Source organism: Garra rufa, chromosome 1 (genome assembly GCF_049309525.1).
Source record: "Garra rufa chromosome 1, GarRuf1.0, whole genome shotgun sequence".
NCBI lineage: Eukaryota > Metazoa > Chordata > Actinopteri > Cypriniformes > Cyprinidae > Garra > Garra rufa.
The window spans coordinates 87,294,714-87,315,058 of NC_133361.1; the positions used below are offsets into that span (position 1 = coordinate 87,294,714).

The 20,345-nt window shown below is 36.2% G+C and overlaps 2 protein-coding genes across 2 annotated transcripts in view; one reads left to right on the top strand and one right to left on the bottom strand.

The window, feature by feature from the left end:
• Positions 1–1,558: 1,558 nt before the first annotated feature.
• On the bottom strand, positions 1,559–7,464 carry LOC141340068 (uncharacterized). Its single transcript, XM_073845005.1, has 3 exons — positions 7,366–7,464; positions 6,615–6,858; positions 1,559–3,664 (listed from the first exon to the last, which is right to left on the bottom strand). Exons 2-3 carry the CDS (start codon positions 6,784–6,786, stop codon positions 2,832–2,834), a joined length of 1,005 nt encoding a protein of 334 aa, XP_073701106.1. The 5' UTR covers positions 6,787–6,858; positions 7,366–7,464; the 3' UTR covers positions 1,559–2,831.
• A 2,729-nt stretch (positions 7,465–10,193) lies between these two features.
• Positions 10,194–20,345, top strand: part of LOC141321508 (uncharacterized) — a 41,861-nt gene continuing 31,709 nt past the window's right edge. Inside the window, exons 1-2 of the mRNA XM_073833377.1 lie at positions 10,194–10,343; positions 18,726–19,728. Coding sequence (XP_073689478.1) covers positions 10,262–10,343; positions 18,726–19,728 — 1,085 coding nt within the window. The 5' untranslated portion in view covers positions 10,194–10,261. The remainder of the gene's footprint in view (positions 10,344–18,725; positions 19,729–20,345) is intronic.

Here is a 20,345-nt window from a genome sequence, read left to right on the forward strand (position 1 = left end):
CCTCAGCATGGCAGTGTTGGTATACCGTTCCCCAAAAGCGCCCTCTAGAGGACGCAGTGAGAGTTCCCTTCGGAAGGGAACGTCTCAGGTTACGTATGTAACCCTAGTTCCCTGAGAATAGGGAACGAGACACTGCGTCCTCTAGGCTTCCTCGCCATGCTTCGGACGGTAAAGCTTCAGACTTTGAAGATGTATTGTGTTGCACGGGCGCCTCTTTTATGTTATGGTCGCCCGGTAGTGACGCAACGGCAGCGACTGACGCGCCGCGGTGACGTCATACGCTGGCGCCGGCCATTTCATGTAGTTTTTCTATGCATTCTTCAGACTCGAGGCACGCTGCAGCGTTCCCCAAAAGCGCCCTCTAGAGGACGCAGTGTCTCGTTCCCTATTCTCAGGGAACTAGGGTTACATACGTAACCTGAGACGTTTTCTGCATTAAGGCAAGGGTGTCATCATAATCAATTCCTTGTTGATTAAAGTTAAATTGGTGCATCATTCAGATTTGCCTTCAGTAAACATGAAATAACCAAGCACCGACACGTTTAGGAGAAAAATAGCGTTAGCTGCCTGTTAGCCAATCAGTTTTGATAGTTGTTTTTTTAATGTATCAACTAGCTAGTCAAATGTGTTTAAAACATTACTGCATGTTAAGGCTGGGTGAAATGACAGAACTTTATATATCTTCAGGCAGCGATGCTATAAAGTGTGAATCTATTCAACTTTTCAAAATCGTTTACATTTAGTTTTGCATTCAGAATATGTCTAGATATATTTCAGCCTAAAGGGATAGTTCACCCAAAAATGAAAATTTGATGTTTATCTGCTTACCCCCAGGGCATCCAAGATGTAGGTGACTTTATTTCTTAAGCAGAACACAAACGAAGATTTTTAACAAAAAACAGTGCAGTCTGCCAGCCATATAATGGCAATGGATGGGGACCAGACCTTTAAAAGTAAACAAAAACATGCACAGACAAATCCAAATTACACCATGCGGCTCGTGCTGATACACTGATGTCCTAAGACACGAAACTGAACAGTATTTATATAATTTTTTTACCCTTGATACACAGCCATGTCCAACTGTCCTGAGAACAAGCTTTTCCTCCGGCAAGTTACATGTGTACGCGCTCTGGCGTATTTTACACAAACGCCAGAAGCGATCTGTCGCGTGTGTATACGACACTCATTTGTTCACACAGTGCACAGAGATTGTGTGTATAGCGGCTATTCAAAACGGTAATTACTTGCTATATCCTGATTCAAACCGATTGAAAGCTAAAAGATGCTTGCGCAAACTCATCCGGAACTTTTGCAGATTTTCCCTTCTGGCGTTTGTGTATGCTACGGCAGAGCGCACACACATCTAACATGCCAGATGAAAAGCTCATGCTCATGATAGATGGACATGGCTGTGTATCAAAGGTAAAAAATTATATAAATACTGTACCCTGGAAATCCAGAGGTCTTGCAAGAGCACAATTTGAATTGTCTCTGCAAGACACTCTGGCATCGAGCAATGATGCATGTTACTGCATTACGTAAGCAGTTCTGGGAACCAATCGAATCGGTGTATCTGATGTAGGCGGGCCAGAGGCGAGCTAAGCTAATGAAGACAGCGCTGCGATGTCCGGAATCAATTCATGAGTTCACACTTACATATAATACATATATAATACTTACATACAGCCGAATGTCAGCGGATACCGTGTCAACTAGATGAGCCCCAGAGACAGATCATCAGGAAAGAACTGCTACCCTAAACGGCCACCGGCACAAGGCCATGGGAACCAGATGAGTCCTCCCCAATTTGACTTTGTTGCAATATGGAACTCTTGCATTATTATTGACATTTTACTTTATTATTTTAATACTGTAAGGTTGCTTTGACACAACTTGTAATGTAAAACGCGCTGCATAAATAATCTTAACTGTAAAATCCATGTCACGCTTGCAATCGTAAAAATGCTTACCTATATAATATGTTATACAATATTTATATATTTTTTGTACCGCGGTATGTGTGTTCATGTTTGTTTCTTTGTGTATGCTGTTGCGCCAATTAGTGATGATTTCCCCTGAGTCAGATAGGCTGCACGAGCTTGATACTGTCCGTTTTCAGTCACCGTTTGCACTGTAGTTAATACAATCAGAATCATTCTCACCAAGTTTCGTTGCCGCGCTAGTTATTGTTTGTCATTGATGTTTTAATCAGGTTACTTGTCTGGTCCGGCCAGTAAAATTCTCTTTCACTTGCCCTTTTACAAAACCACTTGTCCCGGACAAGCGTTAATGTCAAGCCCTGCTGTGTGAAGCTTTTATCTCCTATGGGGGTCACAGTTAGGAGACAAAGGTAAGAGAGGCCAGGGTAATTGATAATTGGGAGGCTAGAGAGCCAATGGTGACTTTTGCTTTTGGAGGGAAAGTTTACGACTCTTCGTCTGTAAGCATGGTATTTGCATATGTACTGGGATTGGTTGTTCATGCAAAAATGACTAAAGATTCTTAAAACACTAATATGTTGTATAGGTATCAAAAGATAACATACACCATCTTTTACAAAAACATCTTTCACAAAAGACAAACTAAATGAACAGTAATAATATACACAATGATCTGTGTTGTTCACAGAAAGTTTTTTCTAAGAATTAATGAAAGTTGTCAGTTCCTATGGCAGTATGTGTCCTTTTTAGAGTATCAGTTGGGGAGAATTCTCTCTACATACTTTTGAGCTTCAGATGTGGGTCAACCAATCAAAATAAAGGGCAGAACTGTCTGTTTCACACATTTTGGTTGAAACTCTTTCCACACTGAGGGGATCTGTCAGTCTTCTATCTGTTGTGGATCCTCATGTGCTTGTCAAGGTGTCCTCGTTGAATGAAACTCTTTCCACACTGTTTGCAGGCGTAAGGTCTCTCTCCAGGGTGAACTCTCAGGTGGACTCTAAGGTATCCAGGATTACTGAAACTTCTTCCACACCGTTTGCAGATAAAACACTTCTCTTCTGTATGAATTCTCATGTGGATTTTAAGGTTTCTATTTACACTGAAACTCTTTCCACACTGTTGGCAGATAAAAGGCTTCTCTCCTGTGTGAATTCTCATGTGGATTTTAAGGTTTTCATTTTCATTGAAACTCTTTCCACACTGTTGGCAGATAAAAGGCTTCTCTCCAGTGTGAATTCTCATGTGCCTTCCAAGGTTTCCTTGTTGACTGAAACTCTTTCCACATTGACGGCACGTGAAAGACTTCTCTCCTGTGTGAATTTTCATGTGGACTTTAAGGCTTCCTTTTTGATTGAAACTCTTTCCACACTGTTGGCAGATAAAATACTTCTCTCCTGTGTGAATTATCATGTGCCTTTTAAGGCTTCTATTTTGACTGAAACTCTTTCCACACTGCAGACAGATGAAAGGCTTCTCTCCAGTGTGAATTTTCTTGTAGATTTTAACTTCTCCTTGTTCACTGAAACTCTTTCCACGCTGAAAGCAAGTGAAAAAACTCCTAGTTTTTGTCTTTTGGGCTCTTTTTTGTGTAGATGTATTTTCTGACTGTAAGGAACACATTGATTTTTTTCCAGTTATGAAAACATGAAGATTCTCAAACTGATCTTTCTCTTCAGTTTCATTCAGTACTTCCTTCTCCTCTTTCAGTGCTGTTGGGCCTAAGGTGTGAAAACAAAGAAATAAGTTAACCCCGGTTTAATGCCACAAAACAGGTAACACCAATCATGTAGATTTGTAATGCATGTATGCTAGATCTCATATCATGGTGTCCAAACCTGATCATAGTCGACTGGTGTCCTATAGAGTTTAAGCTGTATGCTATTCAGTTTATTAAATCTAATAATATTTTAGGAAACCTAGAAAAAAACTGATCTCAGTTATGATGTACCATTTTTTATGCCTTCTAGTGCAGGGGTCCCCAACCTTTTATGTACCATGGACCGTTTTTTTTTTTTTTTTTTTCATGGACCGGCGGGGAGGGGGTCATAACGAATTAATTAATTTTAGCCTACCGTTTCCACCAGTGCTAAATTTGAGCTGATTTTAAAAGATCCGGCATTAACAAGTGCATCAGATCGTGACAGTGCGTGCATGCATACGAGACAGAGCAAGCGCAGGTTTATGTAGATGTATTTGGAGTTTGTGTGTGAGAAATCATGTGAGAAACGTGAACTTGAAGAAGTGAAATTTGAACAATATTAACTATGAACTATAAACATTGAACAACTCAAAGCTATCTTTCAAGTGTGAACAGGCTTAACAAAATATGGGAACTGAACGAATATTATCAGTGGGAGCCCTGTGCTTGTTTCCCTGCAACAAGAAGGTTCCATCTGGGTTTATGGAAGACAGTATCACCCTCAGTGTGATTGAAATGTCCAGTCTATTGCGCTATTTTGTCTTAGTTGCAGTCATTGTCGAAAACCCGGCCTCGCATAGGTATGTTGCGGGAAGTGGTAGCAACGTTTTTCAGCGCTTTTACGGCTATCTCGGGATATTCTGCTTTGGTTTTGATCCAAAAACCCGCCAGAGAGGTTTGCTCGTACACACTCTTAAGACCACCGTCATTTGCAATTTGCAGAGCTGCTCAAATTAGTAAGAGTTTAGTACGTGTGCTTTAATGTGGTTGATTATTTTAACTACATCTTCCCCCACAATTCCAAAGACATGCATAGGTAAATTGAACAGTCTAAATTGGCCGTAGTGTGTGAGTGAATGAGTGAGTGGGTGTGTCCTAGCACTGGGGTTGCACGGTTTAGTGCAGCCTCAGGTCTAGGTTGCGTCAGGAAGGGCATCCGGCGTAAAACATGTGCCAAATCAGTTGTGTGGATCACTCCGCTGCTATACCCTCTGATATATCATCAAATCGTCTATGGACAGTGATTGCAGAAAACGGTACCAGAGCTATTTTTTTAGCCGCAGCCTCCCCAAGTAGTTCATTGCACATGTCTTTAGCAGCAGGCAGAATTAACTCTTCCCCAATAGTAAAGGGTTTCTTAGCTTTAGCAATTCGACTAGCCACTAAGTATGAGGCTTTTAGCACAGCCACGTTCACCGATGTGGTTGGTTTAAGCACTAGTTTTTGCCCTTCTTGCTCGCGTTTCTTACGCTCAAAGAACTCAAGGAGTTTGTCTTTAAGTTTAGGATGCTTGGACTCTAGAAGCACAAATATTGTACTTAGGGCTGGTATCTTGTGGGCTGTTGTATTTTAATTTAAGGATGGGTGTTCATGTGTCCTCTGAATAAAACATGTTTCCAAATGTATCTTTGGTTGAATTTTTATTATACAATGCTTATTCTGGTGATTTTGAATCATGCACCTGACAAATATCTTAATTTAAAAAAAATAATAATAATAAAACTAACACTGTAACTAATAAAAACTAAACTAAAACAAAGCAGTTCCAAAATATAAGAACTAATAAAAACTATTAAATTTGCCTCTAAAAACTAATTAAAACTAACTGCATTTGAAAACAAAAAGTCAAAACGAAATAAAAACTAAAACTAATGAAAAAATCCAAAACTACTATAACCTTGGTAATCGTCAACAAAGGCTTTTCTACAAATTATTAAATAAAGTGCGTTCAATTATTTTCCCCTGTGTCATTTCACTTTATTTATTATGACTCAACTTGTATACTTAAATGTTCTGATTTCTTTGAATGAATTCAATATTTGGCTTGATGGCTACATCTGGTGGAAATTTTGTGTCAATAGCCCACTTAGAAATACCCTTACTGAAAAAATTCTGGTGTGTCAAATACTTATTTTCCCAGCTGTAACTGTTTTTATACTAAGAGAAGCATTTTTCTTGTCAGAAATACAAGTAACAATGTTACTTGAAGTTGGGGTAGAAATAAACAAATCCCAAAGCTCAGCATTTTGTTCACGTCCCCCTCCATCAGTTTGAGAAGCACTGGTTTATATCGTTCTCATGGTAAAATACAGTACCTTCTTTATAACTGTGACCTACTGCTCCACTCTGATGCTCCTGAACAGCGCTCATCTATTTATTTGTTCATTCTTTTATTGAATTAATTATACTGCTAATATTGGAATTATTTTCTTAATTTCTTCTCTTTATCTATTTATTTATTTTATATATTTTGTTCCTTCTTTTTTTCCCTTTTTCCTATACCCCCCAGCCCCCCAACGCCGCCATTATTCCCCCGTTTGTTATATTTTTATAAATATAAGATATTTAAGTGTACAACTAATACATTACAATCTTACACTTCACATAATTACAACTAAATGTAACTTGTTTGTGCTTTTGTTTTGGCTTTTTTTAATTGTCAGACATGCTTTATATTTACAGCACTGTTTGTAGACAGCATGCAGTCACCAAATACGATTACTCACATTTCAAGGTTTGCTTTGCGCAAAATTAATTATTTTCTTAGAGACTTTTGCATATTTACCAAAGTGCTAGAAATTAATACTTTTAAAATTAGAAGCAAATATTGGTTTTTAATGTTACAGGGGGAATTTTTTTATATTGTTTAGGCTAATTACTTATTATTGTTACAACTGAACTAAATGCATGATGTCTACACACATTATTCATTAATATCTTTAATTTCAGCTTTGAGAATAAAAACCAACCTGTTTGTTCGTCAGTGTCTTCATGTTTGACTCTGAATGTTTCTAAACTCTTCATGTCTTCACTCTCCTCTTTAATAAACTCCATCTTTGTTTGTTCCTCAGTTTCTTCATGTTTGACTCTGAATGCTTCTTCAATCTTCACGTCTTCATTCTCCTCTTTAATAAACGCCATCTTTATAATAGTGTGTCACGTGGATCTCTGTTGATTCTCCAGGAGTTTTTCTGTGTGTTTGGACACTTTGTCCTGTTTAAGATGAGAATAATTAATAGAAAGAAAAAATCAATGCAAACTAAATCTCATTCTGCATCTCAATCAGCTCCTAGTTCAGTAGTCAGTGCACTAGTAAGACATTCAGAGAGTTAATAGACTTATACATAAAATGCATACAAATTACACAGAAGGTTCATATTTAGGTAGACTATTTTTTATTTATATTTGGTATTCGATTATTTATCATATCTAATAAATTTCACTTTAATGAAATCATTTTTGGTTGTCATTCACTCGTTTGTGTTTGTTGTTGTCGTTTTTAGTCCGCGTGCCACTGAATCGAATCACAGATCACTCCTTATATCACACGATTAATTCATGATATACTAAGGTTATATACTAAGGCTAACTTTTAAGTAACACAATAAATTATTACAACGTTATATTTAACAATAATGCATTTATTTATTTTACATAACTTGCAAATGCTTTAACTTGTGTAACAGTTTGCATTGATTTAAACACGTTAAAACCACAAACCTTTTTTCAAGTATATCTCAACAGATGAGGAGCGCGGCGCAGATTTATGACGTCACATCACCAGACCAAAATAAAAGTCCCTTTTGTTCACTGCTCTCTAGAACCACAAACACAAGTACACATTATAGAAATGTTGTATATAGAATAGAATTTCGTACCCATATGATGATGCTTTTCTAAAGTTATTAACATCGTAAATCTATCAATATTATTCTCTATTTTTTATGTACATTTATAAAATTGTTTTATGTTGATATACCACGCCATTACATTCACATAAAACTAGTCAATGCTGCGTAACTGTTACAAAGGTTGTGTGATGGCAAATTTGATCTAGCACTTTTTTGACTATTGTAATCAATCTCTTGTTATTTTTGTTTGTTTGTGTATTTGTTTATTTATTCCTGTTTTGGAAAGTTACTAAAACACTGTCATTGATTTTATTTTTATTTTGCTATTGAGGCAAATGAGGACACAAAAAGTATATTTGTGTCAGTTTCTGTTTACCACTACAGAAGTTTATTTATAATGAAATATGATTCACATTTCCCCAGATTATTATTATTTTTTAATTGGTATATAATCTGTGCATAAAATATAATTATATTATTCCATGGAATGTCTGGATACTGGATTCTGATTGGCTGGCAGGTGTGCAGTAAAACCGTTTAATGCACAGGTAGTTCCAAGTCAGTTTAATCCCTGTTGTATATTAATGTGCTGCTTTACTTGATGCACGCAAAAGCACAGAGAGAGAGAGAGAGAGAGAGAGAGAGAGAGAGAGAGAGAGAGGTCGGAGATCGCATTGTGCTGCGCACATACATAAACTTCTTGTCAGCGTTTGCCTGCGATCCTTATTAAAATATCCTAGATACTACATCGCTACAGTATATTCCTCAGCAATGGGGTGGTAAAGCTGCTGTTTTTGAATGAATTGTTGTTTGTAGAGAGAGAGACGCACAGCATGCAGGCAGGTAACGTTAACGTTACGCACACACACAACTGTCATCTCTCTTGCCTTCACACTCTCTCTTGGTCAATTGATAATCTACTGAAACAAATGCTATGTTTCACTCAAATAAATGTGATTTTACCGGACTACATTTAATCGAGGCATATTTGAAAAAAAAAAAAAAAAAAAAAAAAAATATATATATATATATATATATATATATATATATATATATATATATATATATATATATATATATTGTATTTTAAGATTGTCATTACAAAAAAAATAAACATTTGCAGTTGTTTGTAAAAGTTGTCATTACTCATGTTTGAGTTTGTTCTCGTTGTATTTCCACTGTTTTGAGCAGCAGGTCTCTCAGCGAGCGGCGATTCGAAACAGTGAATCATTTTGTGAATCAACCGATTCAATTGACTCGGAGTTTGTAATTCGTGTTTCTGATCTGAATCACTAACAGAGAGAGAAATCAGACTGATCTGTGGATGCGCTTTACTCACAATAAATAACGTTCATCATTAGATACAATATTACATGTTACACGCAATAATTATAAAGTTTAAATCGCTTGTAAAACATATAAAACAGACTGAACGCATTGTATGAATTTAAACACATTAAATGATTAAAACTACAGACCTTCCTGAACTGAAAGCAAACACAGATGCAGGAGCGCGCCGCAGCCCTATGACGTCACATTACCAGATCCATATAAAAGTCCTGTTCACGCGCTTCTGTCTACAATTCGAAACTGCGTAGATATTTACAGGGAAACACATATGAACCTATGTCAATTGTATTAAGAGTTTTTTCTTGGTGAAATACATATTAATATATATATATATATATATATGAATGATATGAGAAAAATATTATTTGACAAATATTTACAGATTGTAATATTTATATTATGTACTTATGTATTATTATATTATATCTTTCATTTATTCAATCATTTATTTATGACAACGTTTATGTCCACATTTGTTTCTTTTTATGTTCATTTAACCTTTAACTTAATTTTGTAGTTATTGATGCATTTATTGCTGTAGTCTTGTCTAATTTGGAGAATCTTGGCCACTAATGAGGTGCTACCAGCCAGACCTGTCTCCATTTGCACCCATAAGGAACCTCAGGGGTCAGGTTGCCCAGTGCTCCCTTCTCCCAGTACATTAAAGCCTTAACATTGGCAGCCAGTCTTTTCTAAATCCCCATATTTATGAACATTTTCAGTCAGGTTTTAAATCTATTCATAGCATTGAGTATGCTTTGCTGAGAGTGCTAAATAATATTTTAGTTGCAATCGATCCAGATGAGGCAGTCTGAGCTGTTCACTTATTAATTTCCTAAGAAGACATCGAGTCAGACTTCAGTGAGAGAGAAGTGCACGAATAGGACTTTTATTTTGGTGTGACGTCATTAAGATTCGCCGCGCTCCTCATCTGTTGCGATTCACCTGAAGAAAGGTTCGTGGTTTTAAAGTTTTTAAATCAATGAATTAAAGTGTTTTTACAAGCTATGTAAAGTAAATGCATCACTCTTAAATATAACATTGTAATGCTTTATTTAGTGCTAGTTAAAGCGTTAGCCTTTAGTAACAGAGAATGTGCATATCATTTCGCTCTATATCGTGAATCAATCGTGTGATGATAAGAAGTGATGAGAGAAACTGAGAATCCGAATCATTTGAATCAAATCATTTGTGAAATGATTCGAAACACTGCAATTTGTGTATAGTTATTATCAAATCTATGAGCTCTCACTCTGACTACTGAACTGAACTAATTGAGACGCACCCAGAGTGTGTTTAGTTTGCATTTATTTTATCTTTAATTATTCTCATCTTAAACAGGACAAAGTGTACAAACACACAGAAAAACTCCTGGAGAAACATCAGAGATCCATGTGACACACTATTATTTAAAGATGGTGTTTATTAAAGAGGAGAGTGAAGACATGAAGATTGAAAAAACATTCATAAAACATGAAGATACTGAGGAACAAACAGGTTGGTTTTTATTCTTAAAACTGAATTCACTACAGAAATGAATGATATTTATGAAGAATGCCACAGGAGTGTAGAAATGTTAAGACATTGGACAGAACTGTTAAGATCACATGACAAATACTAACGCATGCCTTCAATATCTTGCTTTCACACTGAGAATTTGTTATTATGAGATCATGCATTTATGTTGTAACAATAATATGGAAATAAGCCTAAAAAAACATATTTTTCAGTAATATTAAACCCAATATCTGCTATAATATTAAAACCATTGATAGCACTTTGGCTAATTGTGCAAAAGTATCTAAGAAAATTATTTGCACAAACCTTGAAATGTAAGTAATCACATTTGGCTACTGCATGCTGACTACATTTGTTCATTTAAAGTATTTGTAAGCAAATAAAAAAGGCAGTGGACAGTAAAGCTACATCTAAATTAATCCTGATATCAATTAAAAAAGGTGTTGTTTTTTTTATTTTCTCCATCCACACTAACGTTTTCAAGTATTTTCCAAAAGTTTCTCATCCACACTTGAACGCAAGAAAGTGTTACATTTGCCTTTCTGCGCATGCGTGAAACCACAGAAAAGCTCACTGAGACTATACAAATGGAACGGATGATACTTTTTCATGCAATTTCCTCTAGTAAGATCATTTCATTTGCCGAAATATATATATATATATATATATATATATATATATATATATATATATATTAGGGCTGGGCGATATGGCTGAAAACTATATCACGATATCAGTGTTTCATATCGGTCGATATCGATAATTATTGATATTTTTATGACCCATTTAAAATAAGGACCAGGAGAAAAATATATTACACTCAAGCATTTTTATTTTAAACTTAACCTGCCTCTGATCATAATCCCCTCAGTTATTAAGACAGACATGTCAACAACCATGGAAAACTCAAATAATTAAAATGTAAACATAAGTCTAAAGTCACAATATACACTTAATTATCTCTTAATCCTCAATTCAAACCCCATTCATTGTCGATAAAGTGAATGGTTTAGGTAATGTGTGGCCCAGAAGTACGGCTTGACCACAGGTCAGAGGTTGTTGCAAAGTACTTGGCTGATAATATTTATTTCTGCAGAGATTGCTGGTTGCCAGTAGCCAACATTACTTCTTTCCCGGTACTTTAGCCTATACTTTGTGTAATGACAAAAATATTTGTTGAAAAAATAAGTCCAAAACTTTCAACATTTTGAACAATAGGGCCTTACAATATATATATATATATTTTTTTTTTTCAGAAATTCTTGTTTTAATTTTTCTGATAATCAAATGAAAGCAAAATCACAGATTTATTTTTAAAAATAAAAATAAACAGAGCTTTACTGTTAAAATTAATACATAGAAGAAAAATTATATTCAGTTAAAAAAGGTTTAATAATAATAGTATTTTTTCAACAATTAAGTGGTGACTCTTTATTTTATTTTTTATCATATATATTGTTTTATGTAAATTATTTAAATGTGAACAACATATAAACACCTACATTATACCGTACAGTTATACAAGACTAATATGGTTCTGTCATATTTTAAACCGTACTTTTATTTTGACAGGTTGCCTTGAAGTTTCAGTGTGTAATACAGAATGAATGATGCTAGTTTCACTAATGAAACGGTAAAATTGATAAAAAGTGACACTCACAGCAGCTTTGGAGATTTTTGTCTGTTCATGTGAGATGTAAAGGCCAAAAATTAGCGGGAGCGTCACGTGTGCAGTATGCGTGTAGTGAAAATAAAACGCGTCTCCTCCATTCATATAGAGCAGTGGTTCTCAACCTTTTTTGGTCCAGCGCCCCCCTACCCATTATTCAGGTCCCTCACCGCCCCCCATCAAATAAATCATAGTCTAATTTTCCTCAATGAATATTAAAATTGGTTGTTATTAGTACTTTGTGTTTATAATAGGACTGTTATTATATTTATAGCAATTCAAATGTATGGGGTCATTACAATTTTTACGAAATTAATTTAAGGAAGCATTGAATTGATCTTTTTTTTTTTTTTACAGTAAATTATATATATATATATATATAATTGGTGATTTTCATTGCTACAGCTTCAGTGTTTTTGTGATGCTGATATACTTTATTGCCCCAAATTTAAAAAGACTAAATAAAAATTCCTGTTTAGAACATCCAAAAGGACATTTTTACATGAGTGATTTTAGTTTGTTCTTCCATTTCTGGAACTATTGAACACCCTTTTTACTGCTGTGGTATGTTTGGATATTTTCAATTAGCTTTCAGTAAAAACAATTTTAAAATAAATATCCCTTGGAAAATACCCTGCTTTTTGAGAATATATTGAATTCCCATTTTTCTGAGATAGTAGACATGGTTAATTTTGTGGGTAATACCACATTTACACATGCAAATGGAAGAAATGTAAACTGTACTTTACTATATTACACAATTTTTAGAATATTTAAAAGTTTGCTTACAAATACCTTAAAGAAAACTAAGTACAACACTAAAAGTTGGGACATTTTGTAAAATGATAATTCTATTTAACTTTTATTTAATTGACAACATTACAAATAAAATAAAAGTCACAAAAGTGCAACACACTCCAAAACAATTGGGGCAGAAGAAAAATAAAAGTGAAAAGAATATAGAATAACTGTTTTGAAACAGTTGACAGGAGGCAGGTGAATTGGTAATAAGTGAGGGGATCATCTTTGTGTATAAAAGGAGCTTCTCAGTCTTTGCAACCAAAGCTAGATCGTGGCTCAAAATTTATTTATACTAACAAAAATATTTTGGCCAGTGTAAACATTGGAATTTGTTTCTTTGTAGGCTACTTCAGTCAATTAAATAAATGTTAAAGAGAACAAATTACATATTCTTGATTTTATGGCATCAGCATGATTTCTGAAAGATCATGTGAAACTGAAAGCTAGAGTAATGAAGCTTAGCATAAGAGGAAAACACATTTAAAATATATTCAATTAAAAAAGCTTTTTTTAAATGGTATATATTTTTTTAAAACAAACAAATGCAACCTTTCTTCATCCATTATAAAATCATATTTGCCTTTTTTTAATAGTAATTTTAATAGTTTTAATATTTTATTTATAATATATAGGCTATTTTAAAAGCATGTAACCTATCTAAACCCAAATATAACAGCCCACATTAGCCCGTACATACTTTTATTTCAAATATATGTAATTGAATACCACATGACATTCATGGCATATTTGATTTGACTGGGCAAGAAATATCATTATCATTAGTTTCCCAAGGAGCAAAAAAGCAATGTGCAGTAAAAAAAAATAGGCTGGGCTATTATTTGTGAGCTTTGAATACATTCTTTAAAAATTTGGCATTTAAATCATTTGGCAAACAAAAAGCTTTCATATTATTATTTTTTTTCTAAACAAGAAAAAGCATCTCATGCTTGACCGTGACTATTGTTGTAAACTAACAGCCAGCTAACACTTAAGGTCATTGCACACACACACGTTAAAAAATAAATACCTCACGTTATGTTAATCACACTTGCACACTGCCTCCAAATTTTTCGTCCGTCATAAAAAATTTCGGATCGGGTTTGATTTTTTTGCGTTTTTCGCATCTGTAGCAAGCATTTTGAGAGGTGTTTTGACAGTTCAGAGCCACCGTACAAGCGAACGCCAAAATCCAGAATTGCGTCTGTTAAATTCATTCACCTTGTCCCGCAGCACAAAGCACTGTAAAGGTCCTTGTACGCTGAGTTCGCAAAAATTTGTGGTCTTCTTAATATTATGTGGCTCCAGTAATGCTAGCAAAGCATCAAAGATTACTGACATCCTGAAATAAACTCTGAATCACCCGGGATAATCCCGCAGTTTATTAATAAGGAGGTGCGCCTTAAAAGTATTCCCTCACTCCTCTGTATCTGTTTCTCTTTTTAAGAAGAGAGTGGACAACATCGTTCTATTTCGTCGGACTCAGTGTGCAAGGTTTCTGTGCGTGACGAATTTTTAGGATTACGAATACGAACAGACACAGTGTGCAATGACCTTAACACTGCTACACTGGCCGTGAATGGCGCAGCAAGTTACGTTAAAGCACGTAGATCCCGTTATAATGAGTCATTCAGTAACTCTACAGTAAACGCATTCCGCGCGCTTATGCTGCAGACAAGTCGACAAATAGATACAGAAAGTGCGCTTTGATGCATCCAGTGTAGAAATGGCATTAGGATGTGGCAGACCATTTTCTTCTGCAAGTTTTAGCTCAAACATATTCGGTTTAAACTCGTCTTAACCAAACGCCCCCCAAAACCACCTCAGCGCCCCCCTTTCAAAATTATTGCTTTCAGCGCCCCCCGAGGCTCTCCCAACGCCCCCTGGGGGGCGGTACCGCCCCCGTTGAGAAACACTGATATAGAGCATAGAGATATAGAGGCAAACGGGAACATGCAGGATTCATATTGAAACGGTCTTTTTGCATTTCAGTTTTCACAGACACTAGTCCATATCGCGATCTGAATTAATTAACAGACCAACTTTTGATTTATTGGTCCAAAAATCGACGAATTCCGCCCTATAGTAAAGTCCGTTTTTATGAATGGAGTCCGCGATCCCGTCTGTGAGGAGACATTGTAAACGCGCGATCATGTAGAGACAGAAATCAAATGCTGTCGTGTAAATAAGATAAATAACATAAGGCTATTTAGTTTGTTTAATACAACAACATGGACCCGTTCTGTAGGAAAGATAACCTTAACTTCTATTGTGGTCTGGCGCTATGAACTGAGCGTTAAAGGGGGGCTGGGCGGGCCGACGAAGAATACAAAATATCGAACGTTTTATCGAACACATTTTATATTGATATCGATCTCTTGTCTATCGCGATATATATCGTTATCGTTTTATCGCCCAGCCCTAATATATATATATAGTTGTTTTAGACAGAAAAACAGCATAAAATAGGAGAAACAGCTGTAAATATAAAGCAAGTCTGACAAGTAAAAAACAAAAAATAAATAGATAAAGAGAGGAAAATAATTTTAATATTATTAATATTATTAAGTAAATAAATAGATGACCGCTGTTCAGGAGCATCAGAGTGGAGCAGTAGGGCATATTTATAAGAAGGTACTGTATTTCACCATGAGAACAGTATAAACCAGTGGTTCTCAAACTGATGGAGGGGTACGCAAACAAAATGCTGAGCTTTGGCATTCATTAGATTCTATCCCGACTTTAAGTAAAATAAAGCAAGTACTTTTCACTAAATGCCACTTTTAGTATAAAAACTGGAAATTTGGAGTAAACAATTTAATGACATTAGTTTTCCTTGATAAAAAATGCCATCTCAGTGTGGACGGAAGGCCAAAACAGAGAGAGAGAAAGAAAAAAAAGTGTTTTCAAGGTTCCATTCTTGGGCCTGTTCTGTTCTCTATATATTTACTTCCTGTAGGGTCCATCTGTAGGAAGTATGGCATCTCGTTTCATTTTTATGCAGATGACTCTCAGCTTTATCTGCCTTTGAAATAGAAAGATGCAAAGTCCATAGCACCATTTTTGTACTGTCTTGAAGACATTAAACCTGGTTGGCTCTAAAAATGTTTTAAAGTTTAATGAAGAAAAGAAAAGTTGTGGTATTTGGATCCAGGGGTGCTCGTGATACTTCTCAGTTGGATCTTGGTGTTTTAAGATTATATGTGAAGCCCAATGTAAAAAAATGTGGGTGTTATTATGGAGTGAAAACTGGATAAAAAGGTTAATTCAGTAATTAAAGCTAGTTGTTTCCAGTTGAGGCAATTATCCAAAGTGAAGTCTTTTCTATCTTTTAGTGAGTTTGAAAGAGTTATACATATGTTTAGGTATTAGCCAGGCTTCTCTCACACATTTGTAGTTGGTACAGAATGCTGCTGCTCGTATGTTGACAGGAACACAAACGAGAACATATTACACCAATTCTGGCACCTCTCCATTGGCTTCCTGTTCATTTTAGAATGGATTTTAATCGATTTTTGTTTTAGTGTTTAAATCACTAAATGGACTAGCATATTCTGACTTAATACAGCTATACACTCCAACAAGAGCACTTAGATCCACCGAGCATTTACTTTTGGTTGTTCCTGCCACAAGGTTAAAAACGGGGGACCTAGTCTTAAAACTCATCTTTACACTTTGGCTTTTAACACAGTAGGAGAGTTAAGTTTTTATGATTGTGCTGGAGTCTTGTCTGTTTTACAGTGGTGTGAACAAGTGTTGGCCCCCTTCCTGATTTTTTTTTATTTTTTAAAGTTTGTCACACTTTAATATTTCAGATCATCAAACAAATTTAAATATTAATCAAAGATAACACAAGATGCAGTTTTTAAACAAAGGTTTCTTTTAATGAAGGGAAAACAAAATCCAATCCCACATGTCCCTGTGTGAAAGTGTTAAAACATAACTGTGTTTTATCACACCTGAGTTCAGTTTCTCTAGCCTTACTCAGGCTTGATTACTGCCACACCTGTTCGCAATCAAGAAATCATAAATACGACCTGCCTGTGAAGTAGCATAAGTGAAGTGAAGTAGATCAAAAGGTCCTAAAAAGCAACATATTTTCAGATCCAAAGAAATTCAGAAACAAATGAAAATGAAAGTAATTTAGACCTATCAGTCTGGAAAATATTATAAAGCCATTTCTAAAGCTTTGGGACTCCAGCGAGCCATTATCTACTAATGGGGAAAACATGGAACAGTGGTGAACCTTCCCAGGAGTGGCAGGCCGACCAAAATTACCCCAAGAGTGCAGCGACGACTCATCCAAGAGATCACAAAAGACCCCACAACAAAATCAACTACACAACTGCTTGAAAGAGACTGGGCAAAAATGGCCTGCATGGCAGAGTTCCAAGACAAAAACCACTGCTGAGCAAGAAGAACATAAAGGCTTGTCTCAGTTTTGCCAGAACACGTCTTGATGATCCCCAAGATTTTGGGAAAAATACTCTGATGAGGGACCGACGAGACAAAAGTTTAACTTTTTGGAAGGTGTGTGTCCTATTACATCTGGCGTAAAAGTAACACAGCATTTCAGTAAAATATGGTGGTGGTAGTGTGATGGTCTGGGGCTGTTTTGCTGCTTCTAGACCTGGGGTAAGTTTCCCAAAAGCATCGTTAGCTAACTATGATCGTTAGTTCCATTGAACTATATTGGTAACGACCGAACTTTTGGGAAACGCACCCCTGGACGACTTGCTGTGATAAATGGAACCATGAATTCTGTTGTCTACCAGTAAATCCTGAAGGACAATGTCCGGCCATCTGTTCGTGACCTCAAGCTGAAGCAAACTTGGGTTCTGCAGCTGGACAATGATCCGAAACACACCAGCAAATCCACCTCTAAATGGTTGAAGAAAAACAAAATGAACACTTTGGAGTGGCCTAGTCAAAGTCCTGACCTGAATCCTATTGAGATGCTGTGGCATGACCTTAAAAAGGCGGTTAATGCTCGAAAACCCTCCAATGTGGCTGAATTACAACAATTCTGCCAAGATGAGTGGACCAGAATTCCTCACAGCGCCATAACAGACTCATTGCAAGTTATCACAAATGCTTGATTGCAGTTGTTGCTGCTAAGGGTGGCCCAAACAGTTAAGTTTAGGGGGCAAACATTTTTTCACAGAGGGCCATGTGGGTTTTGATTTCCCTACATAATAAAAAAAACTTCATTAAAAAACTATGTTGTGTTTACTTGGGTTATCTTTGATTAATATTTACATTTGTTTGATGATCTGAAACATTAAAGTGTGATGCATGCAAAAAAAGAAGAAAAAAAATCAGGAAGGGGGCCAACACTTTTCCACACCACTGTATGTGTTTATTGTTTTAAATTTATTATACTTGTACAGCACTTTAATAAACACTTGTTGTTTTTAAAAGTAATTTAAATTAGATAAATAAACTTTGACATTGACCTAGCAGGTCAGTGTAACAGCCCGTTTTTTGATTGGCTAACATAATTGCCCCAGAAAAACCTCAGAAAGAATTGTGTGATGAATTTTTCATCTGACGGTTGAGTGGGGAGTTTATCCCCTTTTTTTTCTTTTCTCTTTCTATATTTGTTGGATTTTATTCCCTAGGACACTAAAATGGTACAGAAAAATTGAGATCAGTCTATATTTAGATTATATATATATATATAGATCCTAAACTCTGTCATTAGATTTTCTAGGTTTTTTATTAATTGTATAACGGCCAGCCTAAACTCTGTAGGGTACCGGCTGAGCAGGATCAGGTTTGGACACCGTGGTATAGGATCTAGCATACATGCATTACATATCTACGTGTTTTGATGTTAATTGTTTTGTGCCACTAAACTGGGGTTAACTTGTATTCCTTTTTTTCCACCTTAGACCTAATAGCACTGAAAGAAGAGAGAGAAGTACTGAATGAAACTGAAGAGAAAGATCAGTTTGAGAATCTTCATGATTTCGTGTCTGGAGAAAAATCTTTTTGTTCATTAGAGTTTGAAAAGACTTCTACACAAAAAAGAGCTCAAACTACAAACCTTGAAGTCCACCAGAAAATTCACACTACAGAGAACCCTTTTACCTGCCAACAGTGTGGAAAGAGATTCACTCTAAAAGGAAGCCTTAACAGACACATGATAATTCACAATAGAGAGAAGCCTTACTCATGCAAACAGTGTGGAAAGAGTTTCACTCTAAAAGGAAGCCTTAACAGACACATAAGACTTCACACTGGAGAGAAGCCTTACTCATGCAAACAGTGCAGCAAGAGTTTCGCTCGAAGTGGAAACCTTAAAGTCCACCAGAAAATTCACACTACGGAGAACCCTTTTACCTGCCAACAATGTGGAAAGAATTTCACACGAAAAGTACACCTTAACACACACATGAGTATTCACACTGGAAAGAAGCCTCACACATGCCAACAGTGTGGAAAGAGTTTCACTCTAAAAGGATGCCTTAACAGACACATGAGAATTCACACTGGAGAGAAGCCTTACTCATGCAAACAGTGTGGAAAGAGTTTCGCTCGAAGTGGAAACCTTAAAGTTCACCAGAAAATTCACACTACGGAGAACCCTTTTACCTGCCAACAATGTGGAAAGAGTTTCATTCAAAAAGGACACCTTAACACACACATGAGAATTCACACTGGAGAGAAGCCTTACACCTGCAAACAGTGTGGAAAGAGTTTCAATCAAAGTGGAAACCTTGAAGTCCACCAGAAAATTCACACCATGGAGAGCCCTTTCACCTGCCAATGGTGTGGAAAGAGTTTTAATCAAAAAGGAAACCTTAACATTCACATGAGAGTCCACACTGGAGAGAAGCCTTACTCATGCAAACATTGTGGAAAGAGTTTCAATGAAAAAGGAGCCCTTAACAGGCACATGTTAGTTCACACTGGAGAGAGGCCTCACACATGCAAACAGTGTGGAAACTGTTTCAGTCAAAAAGGAAGCCTTGACAGGCACATGAAAATTCATAATAGAGAGAAGCCTAACAGATCCTCTTAGTGTAGAGTGAGTTTCAAACTAAATGTATAGAATGGAACATTCTAGTTATGTTTCTCATTATGTTTTGTCCATTGTACACTTTAATCTCAGTCCAACACAATATAGCTAGTTGACTCGGTAATGCATAAAAGCGCAAGGAATAATTTGGATTATGGACAATGCGTACAACTACAACCCTTGTTCCCTGAGAAAGGGAAGGAGACACGAGGACATACAGAGGGAGGCTCCACCTTGGACTCTGTTCGTCATCCTCCTCCCGGATGTCCATTCTTCTCCTTCCGTTGTTCCATCAGTGCAATGATGCGCCTTCCAGAAGGGGGACGATATGCCAGGAATATGGACCTGTTTTTGTTTCTGTGTGCCCTTTTTTGGTCCCATTCCTTTCCTTTAGTCCAGTTAGTCATTCTCTGCACCTGTGTTCCCCAGTTACCCCATTTATTAAAATCAAAGTCTGTGCATTCTGTCTCTGTTGGGTCTCTATCGTCCA